Genomic DNA, 12,942 nt, shown 5'->3' on the forward strand with positions numbered 1-12,942 from the left:
GAATTAAAGTAGTTGGGCATGCTTTGTAAGTTGAAATAAGAATGAACCATAGATTGTAATTTTTTTTCATACTGTATCATGATATGGATATAATTAACTGATTTTAAAAAGAGCTCCCAAATCGTTACTGCCACGAAACAATGAAAGGATAGTTCAGTATATATTTGAAAATGGAAAGCCAAAGGACTTTAGAAACATAAGTTAAAGAAAAAGTGCAATGCATAAAGTAAAAGCAAACAATTTTAAACATTATTGTCATCCTTTTAAGAAAGTTCTAAAGATCCATTTGTCTACCTAAGGTTTTCACTGAATACTTATGTCCAGGGATCTGGTTACAACTGGAATTTAGCAATTAAAAGAATGTGTAACACTTCTGCTCTGATTATTTTAATACTGATTTTAATAATTTTTTAATTATTTTATCGTATGTAATCTGCCTTAGATCAGTTTGCATCTAAAGGTGACTTAGAAATACTTTAAATAATATTCATCACAAAAATTATGCCCCATTTTTAATTGCTTATTTTAGAATTATAAACCATGTTCTTTTATATGCTTAAACTAAGCAAAATGAGAAATACTTGCATTGCATGCACATGCAAATTAGAGATTAATGCATTTAACCTTGTTTTCCATGTTTCATTTATTAGGAAACTTGGGTTTTTTTACACAATTATAACAAATGCTAAAACTAGCCATGCATTTATTTTGCTAAAAAAGAAAAAGAAAAAAAATCTGAAACCATATAACCTAAATTCTAGAAATAAAAAGAGAGTCAAATAATAACTTGAGTAGCTTTTCAGGGACCTTATTCAACCTTGGAAGGCATAATTATGTTGGTGCTTTTATAGTGTGGGGCAAGAAAAAACATAAAATTAAGGCATGAAAGAATATGTCTACTTTGAGCATAAGAATCGGATAATTGGTGTGGGATTTTATTACCATTCTATTATATAAAGATGCAGATTTTTCCATTCAAATATAACTTTTTCAGTCTATTAACTTATATTCTTGGTAGCATGAGTTTGGTTGAAGAGGTTAAGAAGTATTTGAAGCTTTAACACAGTCTCGAGATATCTTTGGTGTGCAATTTCAACACTATATTTTATTCTGTTTAGCTGAGCTCTTTAGTCACCCTGTACCTTCAGATCCTTTTACACACACACACCTCCACTTAACTAGCTGCTTTACCATCAAGTTGTCATGTGGTGTTTTATTTCCCCTTTCCAGAGCAGTGGATTGATTAGAATCTTGATCACTTTCTGCTTACTTATTCCTGCCAAAGTGTTACACAGAAGTGATGAGGAATTTGGAAAGCTGAATTAGAGCATGTCTTTATCAGTTATACTATTTCCTCTGCGACTGGCAGTAGAATTCTGGATTTCAGAAGGAATTTTCAGGCATCAACTGCTTCTGGATCAACGTAACTGGAGTTGTCAGATTCTGAATATTTCATACGGTGAACATGTGCCGTAATTTTTGGCATGCTCCCTCCCTCCCAAGATCCTTGAGAAGTTCTTAGTGGAATCTGCACTAAGAGAGACCACTATGCATGCACTATGCATGTAATCTTTTTTACGACCAAGGTTATTCCTCTTGCTATGCCTAACCTGGTGTTGTCCACTTGAATTTAGGTTACAATGTTCTGAATTCCCAAGGATACTGAAATTATAGAAATTTATAATCAGTGCTTATAACTGATGAAGAGTGCTAGGGTAGAGTTTGGGTGCAAGTGTAGCATTCAAAGAGCATGGATAGGCAAACAGATGCACTTTTAAAACAGTGGACCCCAAACAATGCATGGCGCAGGTACAGTTACTTCATTTGTCTAGTAGTGTAGGTAGGAATATACATCCCCATTCGTTTTATTACGGCTACTGTCATGCTGATAGTTTGTGCATCGCTGCTTCCAAAGCAAATTAGTCTCAAAACAGAACGGCGCAGAAATCAGATAGGTGAAAAATGAGTACATATTAACAACTAGACGCAGTGATGTTGGAGCCCTGAGAGAGTCACAGTATTCTGGAACTGTTTGGCTAACTCAAAAGAAGGTGAGCTATGTTGTGATTGTGGAAAGGATAATTCTTAGACAAAGTGATATTGCTTTAAACCTAATTGATGGGAATGATCATCCCTTCATAACAGAAGCAGTTCGCTTGCATGCAGACATTTTAAATACTAGCTCTGAATACTCTTTGAGAAACCGGTTTCCATATGGCAATAGTTTTTGACCCATCTGCAGAGTTCTGTAATTTCAAATGAACTTTGCCTGTTTTGTTAAAAGCTAAGGCAGCAACACTTGGAAAGAGGGTAAAAGCAAGAGGAATGTATTGCTCCTTTCCTCAATAGCGCTCTTTCCACCTCTTTCTGCCACTCCAAGTCTTTGACACTACTAGGAGTTACTGAAAAGAGGTAACTGGAGTTCCAGGATTTTCTACAAGAAGCAGTTAGTAGTAGTTTACAGTAAAGCCATGGAGGACACGATGAAAGTCCAGACCTCACAAGTAGCTGGCTTCAAAATATATGGATTTCCACTTCCAATCCTCATGCCCTCTGCCTGTTCATCCCTGATTGCAAATCTGATTGCAAACTTTGATCAGCAGTCACGGGACTCGCAGTCCTGATGCTTTGACAGAGCAACCCATTGCCTCTGAAGGTCAAGGAATATCTCTGTCCTTTGAGGTTCAAAATTGAAGCTGGATGGCTACCTAGTAGGGATGCAGTAAGTCAGGGAGTCTGGCTGGCTGACGAATTCTGGGAACTGAAGTCCATAAGTCTTAATGTTGCCAGGTGTGGACCGCCCCCCCCTCAGTAAGTAGTTAATTTCCTCCTTGGGGTGGGGTGAGGATTCATTGTTGCTTGAGATCTCTTGCAACTCTTTGATTTTAACAGCTGATTTGCAGTTCTTGCCCAAGCCAATTTGTTGCCTAAACCAGGGGTGTCCAACCTTGGCAACTTTTAAGCTTTGTTGGCTGAGGAATTCTGGGAGTTGACGTCCACAAGTCTTAAAGTTGCCAAGGTTGGAGACCCCTGCCTAAACTAAGGAACACACAAGCAGCAAACTAGGCTTTCACATATTTCAATACAGGCAGTCCTCGACTTACAACAGTTCATTTAGTGAGCATTTGGAGTTACAATGGCACTGAAAAATGTGACTTTTTCACACTTGTGACTGTTGCAACATTTCCATGGTCATGTGATTTACATCCAGATGTTTGACAACTGACTCACATTGATGACTGTTGCAGTGTCCCAGAGTCATGTAATCTCACAGAGTCATGTGGCAAGCAAAGTCAATGGAGAAACCAGATTCACTTAACAACGGTGTTGCTAATTTAAGAACTGCAGTGATTCAGATAACAACTGTGCCAAGAAAAGTCGTAAAATGGGACAAAATTCACTTAACAATTCTCTCACTTTACAACATAAACTTTGGACTGCATTGTGGTCATAAATTGAGGACTAACTGTACTAGCATCAATATTTCATTTTTTGGGTACTGACACTCATAGGCTACTCTATGGCATATATTACAGATTGTCTGTCATATACAACTTGTCCCTTCTCTTCAGTTCCCCTTTATCTTCTCCCTGAGACACTCAATTGATTCTCAACCCTGCCATATTACGGTTCATTTACTGATGCCTTCGGCCTGACTAGGTGGCTCAGTGGCTAAGACACGATCAGAAAGGTCAACACTTCGGTGGTTTGAATCCCGAGTACAGGTCTCCTGTGTGAGCAGGGGGTTGGACTAGATGACCTCTAAGGTCCCTTCCAACTCTGTTACTGCTTACCGCCAGGATCACATTTTGTCTTTGTTATTTTGTTGTGTTTTAAACAATGCAATACATCTTGCTGTTGCGGCAGAAAAATGCAGCACCCGTGTTAAATTAAGCTAAGGGCCCAACGGACTCAAGAATGTTCAGTCAAAGTGAACCAAAAGAGGACCATTCCTCCTTCCATGGTGGCAGTTGATCAGTTTAGCTATCTGGCCTATCATGAATGCAACAGTTGGAGGGGGATATGGGAAATGCAACCTGACTTTGTAGACATCCTATTGTTTGCGTTGACACTCCTTATGTTTTGTGTAGTCTGGGGAGTTCCGAAGAAAGCTTAGCTCACCCTGACTCAAGCTCACCCTTTCAGCACCGATGCCCTTGCAAGGATCAAGTGGTTGTAGCAGACTCAGCAGCATGCACAGCGTATGCATGATTTATTTCAGTGGGTCTTTGCCGATTTAAAAATTGTGTTTGCCTTCCTGGCTCACCATTTTTCCAGTCTAAAGATCATAGGTTTTATTTGATTATATTTTGGTACTCTATTAAAAGTCGACTGGGTCACCTTGCACTGCACATCATCTGCTCATTTCTTTTAACATGTTCATTTTGCTCCCCTGTGAAAAGTTAATGCTATCTTTTATCTTTCATTGACTGGATGTCAAAGAATGTAACATTAATAGACGTCAGGCACCTCTAATATAGTTTCGTGAATGCTCTTTATAAAAACATACACACACTCCCCAAAGAACGTTAAAAAATCCACAAGGTAGCGGTGATCTGGGCAGATAATTCTTACTTTGTGCAAACAATATTAGCTGCGTGCAATGTAAATATCATTTGGACCAGGCCATCAATTACTTGCCTCCCTTCCCTCACACCAAAATATGTATCCGTAAATAAAAGAACTGTGAGGCCACACACTGAAATGTAGTGATTTGGTATTTGTTTCACTGACATCACAGTTTCTTTTTCATGTTTGGAGTTTATCTATCCATAATAGATTTCCAGCTTATTTTAGTAAGAGAGATCTTTTCTTAAGTATGCACAGGTGCATGGGTGTATAAAATCAATGAACATACATACATTCTACTGAAACTGAGCACCCAGACCTTTCAGGATTGCACCCACTGAAATCCAATTGATAGCAATAAATGGTGTTTATTACTATCAGGAATTGGCCTAATATACAGAGTTTTTCCCTCTATGGTTTATTTGACTGGTTTATAGTTGTGGCCTTCCAACCCATAAAGTGACTTTGTGTGGCTTACAGATATTTAGAACCATAAAAACAAAGCAGCTAAAGCAACATCCCATAAACACCATAACAGAAGGGGGGGGGGGAGAAATAACCCAAGGCCACTCATTGCATATTCCATTCAAGAGCTTTCAGTCTGGCTAAGTTCGTTCAAAAAATGGCCCGTTTTTCGCTCAATTTTGCCCTCCCTAGCCCCCAGGAGCACTTTGCAGGTCTCCCAAAGCCTATGCACGTCCAATTTTGCGAAGGGGGTGGGCTTTCAGGAGGCCAAAAATGATGTATTCAGTGTATAAGATGCACCCAGATTTTCACCCTCTTTTTGGGAGAAAAAGGTGTGTCTTATACTCTGAAAAATACGGTAATGTTAAATGGTTCCATCAATGGTTCAGGTAGTGGGACTTAGAATCAACACAATCTCTCCATATCAGAGTGGTGAACTTGTGACTTGCACAAAGACTTCTCATTAAAAACATAATACCAGTCTCCATAGCCCTAAAGGTCCATTTTTAAAAAATAAATGTGAATTTAGATATTAACAGGCTTTTGCCTAATTGAAGCAGTAGCTATCATAATACTTACTACCCATTTTATTTACCCAGTAAGTGAAACATTAGCTCATTCCACACATCAGTACTCATTAGGTCTAGTATAATTGAGCCTAGTGACTCTCTGGGTATTTTTGTTGCTGTTGGTACAAAATGCAAAATTATTGAGCTGATTGTGCCCTGCCCTGTTCAACTTACCCACCCAGCCGCTCATCCTTTTGTCCCATTATCATTTTTGGCAATCAGATAAAGCTTATGACACGTGGCATCATTGTGTTTTGGCACTTCCTGAAAAGCCTGAGTAAGACTCCCATCTCCCTTTCTACATAATGCAGTTTTGAGGAGCTGGAAGAAAGTTAATTGCTTGCAGGATCATTGACAGTCTCTGTGTCTCTACTATTGAGCTACTGGAATACTGTCAGCCTTACGATGGCAAGCTCGTCTAAAAGTGAATTAGTTTAACCGAATCCTTAATTTCTTTATAAGCTAATGTCTGAAACAGAAGGACATTTAGCCAATTTTTTGACAGCTGGCCTTTTCTGGCATAAATTCACGCTGTTCTGCCGCCTGGGCTGTGTGCAACCAAGACAATGTAGTTTATATCTTGTTCTAGGTATCTGATTCAGTGGCGTTTACATTCTAATGAGTCCTTTCTTACCATTGATCCCAGTAGCTTAGTGAAAAAATTGACCCTGTTCTGCAGTCCATACATGGAATAAATAGCAGTGCCTGGATGACACTAGATCCATAAATTCTTGCTGCTTTACATAATTTTGTATATAATGAACCACTAAATGAAATATTGTTTAGTTTATCAGCGGATTAATCCATTTTATTCTAAGTCTCTTAACTATTCAGAATGGGTGTTGAGCCACAAACCATCATCTTCTTCTTTTAAGGACCCCATAGTCCCTTGCGGGTTGGAGTCTGGACAACTGAATGGAGCTAGCAGAGTGTTTTTATGGCCTGTTGCCAATGAGGAGTTTTATTCAGCAGGTATATTCTCAGTGTGCCCAGAGAGAGAAATATCTGCCTCTACCTAGGATCGAACTCACAGCCTCCTGATTGTAAGGCGAGAGCTCCACCTCTAGGCCACCGCACCACTCCCTGAGCCAGAAACAAATGGGGAGGAGAAACAGGCTGACAGAAACTGATTAAGAAATGGGTGAAAAAGATTGCCTTCTCTCAACGTTTATACCTGTGGGATTCCTTTGCCTTTGCCTGCAGAGTGCACGTATACAATCATAATGAGACTTAGCTAGTCAGATGCAACACAAACTGATACATGTCCTACCTCCAGGTTTGGGTTGAAAGGGGGAAGAAGCACTTGGACTTTCTGAGATCAGGGCATCATCAAATGCAGGGCGAGCCTGATTAGCCCACTCCAAAGAATGGAGCCATTTGCAATGAACTACTCTGGTTAACAGTAGGATGCAACAGTAGGATGCCAACACGGTGAAACGTGATTGCCAAAAGAGGCAATCTAGGTGTAGATTCCTGCTTGCACTTCAGAATGCAAAATATCCCACACACAGTCCAAAATGAGAGCTTTCACTTGACGTCTGTGATCCTGATTCAATTGCCTAGGTAGAACAATGTTTCTCAACCTTGCCAACCGTAAGAGGTGTAGATTTCTTGGAGTTGCAGTCCATGTGCCTTAAAGTTCTTGGAGGTGAAGTCCATGTGCCTTATAGTTCTTGGAGTTGAAGTCCATGTGTCTTAAAGTTGCTAAGAGAAATGTTGGCCTAGAAAATTTCTAACCAACAGCCACGGCAGACAAACCTTCATACATTTCCTAGGGTGTCATTTCTTTAAATTAGCTATATGTAACGTGTTCCCCCCAGAATAAGTCAGGGTCTTATTTTCTTTTGACCCACCGAAATAAGTGCTTGACCTTATTTTCGGGGAGCTCTTATTATTTTTGAGGTGCAGGAGGCAGCGAGCATGGTCACCTCATGGCTGCTGCTGTTGTAATATTTTCAGGGAGAGCTTATTTTGGGGGAAGGGCTTATTTTAGCTCAAAAGCCTTATTGGGCTTATTATCAGGGGAGGTCTTATTTTCTAAGTGATGTAAAATCAAATGTCACATGACCATACTGACTTATGATGTCAGTTCTGACTGTGATCGTTAATCAAATCACCAGCAGTTGTTAAGCATAGTGTCGTGTGACTGTGACTTGCAACTTCCAGTTTATTGGAAGGCTGGTTGTGAAGATCACATAGGGAAATCACATGACCTCAGGATGCTGTGACCATTGTAAATGTGCACTGGTTGCCAAGCACCCAAATTGCGATCATGCAATGGCAGGGATTCTACAGCAGCCACACGTTCTAAGGGTAAATCTCCTTTTTCAGTACACTCATAACTTTAGAACATTGGCTTTGAACAGGCAATTGATAATCAAGAATTCCCTATGTACTATTTTGCCACTGCTGCATCCTGAGTTTATATGCTAGAAATTTGGTTCAGCATAACATTGTGCCTCAAAGTGCCTCAAAATAAAATAGCTTGCATGAAGTTTACATGCAGGGGTGCAATGCTACCAGTTTTGACCGGTTCCCCCAACCCTGTAGTAAAAGAAAGCTACTGATTCAGGCGAACCAGTATTTTTGTATTGTCGTTCTGCCATTTGCTATTGGCTTCTTTTTCTTGAGGATTAAGTATGAATTTTATTTTCTTTCATACTGTATTTACACACAGCTTTGCATTGCTTCCTTGTGAAAAGCTCTTTGGGTTAAGATTCTAGTAAAATAATACCCATTCCTATTTCAATACTTACTGATGGTCTTACCTCTCCCTATTTTCTCCTCATCTTATTTACAGTAGCAAGTGTTCTACTGGAACTGCAAGTACTCAGTATATCAAAGAATATAGAGAGGAGTTCTATCTACAGATAGGTCCTCACTTACTGACTACAATAGAGACTGGCAGCTCCGTTGCTAAATGATGTCATAAAGTGTAACATTGTATAATGGCACTGGCTTGTGATCTGAGTTCTGGCTACAATTGTTGCCAGGTGTGAAGGTCACAAATAGCAATTACATCATTACGGGATGCTGTGGCAACTGCATCTTTTGACAATAGGATGTAAGTTTCATTGTTCAGTGATGTTGTATCTTTGAATGGGTTACTGAACGAGTGGTCAGTTAGCGAGGACTGCCTGTATCACTATAGTGCTTCATTGAAATAGTAGATTAATAACTTTTATGGAAAAGATGCCTTCTGCAGAAAAAGAGCTAAGTCACAATAAATAAAAACAAAGAGTTTAAAAAGAATGCTAAGTTCTCTGAATGCAAGTTACATAGCTTGTAAGTAGATTTGGCTTCATTTTAATAATTAAATTGTTTTCTCCAGTGATTGTTTTTTAGGTTACTATCAAATGCTGACATTACCCACATTATTTTTCAGTATTTATTTAATATATCTGCTTTCCATCTGTTGTGAATGCTTAAGATTACCATTGATACATATTGCACATAAATTACCAGAATAAAGCACTGTTTAACTTCTGATATTCAATGATTATAATGGAAAAAATAATAGTAAAGATGGTTGTGGGTGTTTTTTTTTTCTTGAACCATTAAAAACAAGTTAACTTATAGGCTTTCTGGAAACTGTTCACCAAAGGAACAATTGGGGTTTACTATTAAATCTTTATTTAAAAAAAACATAGTGCCAGTTCCATGGATAAAAGCAATATAATTTGAAATAAGAAACCAAAGGTGGTAAAAATGATCATCCTTAAACTCTTTGCCATGTATTTTGGCCAGCACAAATATTAAACATATGTACTTACAGCAAAAGATATGAAAATCCATATGCATTTGTATAGCTTCAGCCAAAGCCAGTGTGAGCTCTGCAATTTTTGAATGAACTTGTCATTGTTATTTGCAAGCTGGAAATCAATTTTCTGTAAACTTGACCAGTGCTCTTATCCTTTCAGCAACTCTGGAAGAAATCTATCTCTTACAGAGCGGGTTATGGGGCAACGAAAGAGGTACATACTTATATCTCTCCCATTGCAATCACTGTCACTATTCTTAGGATTGTGGTTATTATGCAGAGATTCTATGCATTTTCTCATGATATCATTTTTTTTAATATTTGCTCAGTTTCATGTAGTGTTAAAAGGTCTTTTGGGTAAATATGGCATGGATATTACAGGAGGGAAAAAGATAGTAGGAAGTCACTTCAGAAAAGAGAAGAATATTAGATGGGGATGTGGTGGTGGTGAAATCCTGCAAAGATGCACATAAGGTGCGTACGGAATGGACCAATTTGGTCTAATATAAATATCTAACATAAATATCAGATGAGAGTAATGAATTGTGTAAATGAGGGATGCGGTAGCTCAGATGCTAAGACGCTGAGCTTGTCAATCAGAAAGGTCAGCAGTTTGGTGGTTCGAATTCCTAGTGCCACGCAATGGAGTGAGCTCCTGTTACTTGTCCCAGCTTCTGCCAACCTAGCAGTTCGAAAGCATGTAAAAATGCAAGTAGAAAAATAGAGATCACCTTTGGTGGGAAAGTAACAGCATTCCATGCACCTTTGGCATTTAGTCATGCTGGCCACATGACCACTGAGATGGCTCTGGCTCTTTGGCTTTGAAATGGAGATGAGCACTGTCCCCTAGAGTCAGGAATGACTAGCACATATGTGTGAGGGGAACCTTTACCTTTATACTTGATTGAGTGGGAGGAGGGCTGATATTCCCCTCTTAAGAATTTGGGGAATACCTCTTCTGCCTGAGAAGCAGGGCAATGAGTTTGGGTTAGGCTTAGAGCTGATGGAACAATTAGAGTTGGAGTCACAGTGGGCATCTTAAGTTGTCATTAGCATATTAGCCTCTTCTTGGAAGAGATTATTATTTATAATAGTCATTTGACTAATCCCATAACCTACTCAGAACAATATTGTATAAACATTAAGTACTTGGGAGGAAAATATTGCCAGGAGGATAGTGTTGCTTTTAGATAGCAATATGTATTTTATGATATAAAAAAATCACCGAAGCTATGTTAATCCAATAGATAAAACCCCAAAGGGGCAGGGATATAATACTTTTATTAGGAGGTGGCTGACTGTCATTTATGAGCAAATTTACAAATTCATCTTTTTCTGAAATATGTCTTCCAGTATTATTATTATTATTTTCATACATGAATGATTTTTGGTTGTGTTGTGTTGTGTTTTCCACTGCTGCTGGGGTGCATGAAAGCCCGATGGGGGGTAATTAACATGGGGTGAGTGTTCTAATGCATGCAAGTTATCATTTGCTAAGCCAACAAGGGAAACCCTCGTGAGCAGTGCCTACCAGACTATTGGCTTTTTTTCATTGTTTTTATCTGCTGTTCTAACTTTGGACACAACATTGGAGCACACATTCCCAGTGAATAAATCGTCCCTGAACTGAAGTTGGTGATCAATGCAATCCTCCTCAGAAGCTCTTCCTTCCTACTCCAGATATTTAACTCCCAATGCCTTATCAGTTTAGTCAGCAGTTTCAACAAGTGTGCTTGTTAGGAATAATGCCAGCTACAATGCAGCACATCTGGATGGAGGGTGCCAAGTTGCTCAACCCTACCATCATGGTTGCACCAGCCATGCAATAACATGCCCGTGAGTGCTTCTTGATATTATTATAATAATAATAATAATAATAATAATAATAATAATAATAATAATAATAACAACAACAACAACAATAATAATAATCGAAAAATCCTCTGATGATGCCAAATGCAGACTTTGCAAAGAAGCTGATGAAACTGTTGATCACATACTCAGCTGCTGTAAAAAAAATCGCACAGACTGATTATAAATTGCGGCACAATTCAGTAGCACAAATGATCCATTGGAATTTGTGCAAAAATTATAATATTAAAGCAGCAACAAACTGGTGGGAACATCAGCCTGAAAAAGTCACTGAAAATCAGATGGTCAAGATCTTGTGGGATTTTCGCATACAAACAGATAAAATACTGGCACATAATACACCAGACATCACACTGGTTGAGAAAAATAAGGTCACAATCATAGACATCGCAATACCAGGTGATAGCAGGATCGCTGAGAAGGAACATGAAAAAATTGCAAAATACCAGGACTTAAAAATTGAAATTCAACGACTATGGCACAAACCAGCAGTGGTAATTCCAGTGGTAATTGGCACACTGGGTGCTATTCCAAAAGCACTGGAATTACATTTAAAACAGTTAAAAATTGACAAAATCACCATCAGTCAAATGCAAAAAGCCACACTGCTTGGATCTGCACGTATATTACAAAAATACGTTACAACGTCCTAGGCCCCTGGGTGGGGCCCGACTAGTAACCAATGCCAAATCCGGCGAAACAACTGGCCGCTGTGATACAATTGTATAATAATAATAGCCAAGGTGGTGCAGTGGTTAGGATGCAATACTGCAGGCTACCTCAGCTGACTGCTAGCTGCAGTTCGACAATTCAAATCTCACCAGGCTGAAGGTTGACTCAGCCTTCCATCCTTTTGAGGTGGGTAAAATGAGGACCCAGATTGTTGGGGGCAATAGGCTGATTCTTTAAACCACTTAGAGAGAGCTGTAAAAGCACTATGAAGCAGTATAAAAATTCCTGGATGGCGGTTCTTTCCATTGTTGAATAAGAAGACTTAGGGTAGTATTGAGTATCTTCAACCTTCTTTGCATCTGAAAATTAATCATTTCACCTCCCAGTATAAGCTCTGTCATGTTTTGTGGAAATACAGATAGTCCTCAACTTACAACAGTCCATTTAGTGACCCTCCAAAGCTACAATGACATTGGAAAAAGTGACTTATGACCATTTTTCAAACATATGACCACTGCAGCATCCCATATTCGCATAAACAAAATTTGGATGCTTGGTAGCTGGCTCATATTTAGGACAGTTGCAATGTCCCGGGGTCATGAGATCACCGTTTGCGACCTTCTGACAAGCAAAGTCAATGGGGAAGCCAGATTCACTTAACAACCGGGTTACTAACTTAACAGCTGCAGTGATTCACTTGACAACTCTGGAAGGTCATAAAATGGGGCAAAACTCACTTACCAATGTTTCACTTAGCCACAGAAATTTTGGGCTCCTTTGTTATAAGTCAAAGGCTACCTGAATAGGTGGGAAAATTGAATTTGATAAGTCATCACTTTATGAATAAGGGAAGATTTTGTGGATTTGTTCTTAGGAAAACAGAAACAAGAGGATTTTCCTGTGTTCCTAATAACTTATTAAAGTAATGCCACAATTAGCTGTGGTTTCATACTATACCAGAAACACACTCTGGCTTAATGCAGCCTGTGACTATGGACTCTACCAAGAAGAGTTCAGTTTCCATTGCTTGTAGAG

At 39.0% G+C, this 12,942-nt stretch overlaps 1 protein-coding gene across 3 annotated transcripts in view; it reads left to right on the top strand.

Moving 5' to 3' along the window:
- The window catches only part of FIGN (fidgetin, microtubule severing factor), a 132,482-nt gene that overhangs the window by 47,897 nt on the left and 71,643 nt on the right, over window positions 1-12,942 (top strand). For 2 of the 3 annotated variants that reach the window (XM_087709666.1, XM_087709662.1), the window contains exon 3: window positions 9,524-9,577. The exons of the other annotated variant lie outside the window; for it this stretch is intronic. In XM_087709666.1, coding sequence (XP_087565792.1) covers window positions 9,524-9,577 — 54 coding nt within the window. The remainder of the gene's footprint in view (window positions 1-9,523; window positions 9,578-12,942) is intronic. 3 annotated transcript variants of the gene reach the window in all.

The sequence above is a fragment of the Thamnophis sirtalis genome, unplaced genomic scaffold (genome assembly GCF_051295495.1).
Source record: "Thamnophis sirtalis isolate CommonGarterSnake01/CBP01778 unplaced genomic scaffold, rThaSir2_p1.2 scaffold_1, whole genome shotgun sequence".
Lineage (NCBI taxonomy): Eukaryota > Metazoa > Chordata > Lepidosauria > Squamata > Natricidae > Thamnophis > Thamnophis sirtalis.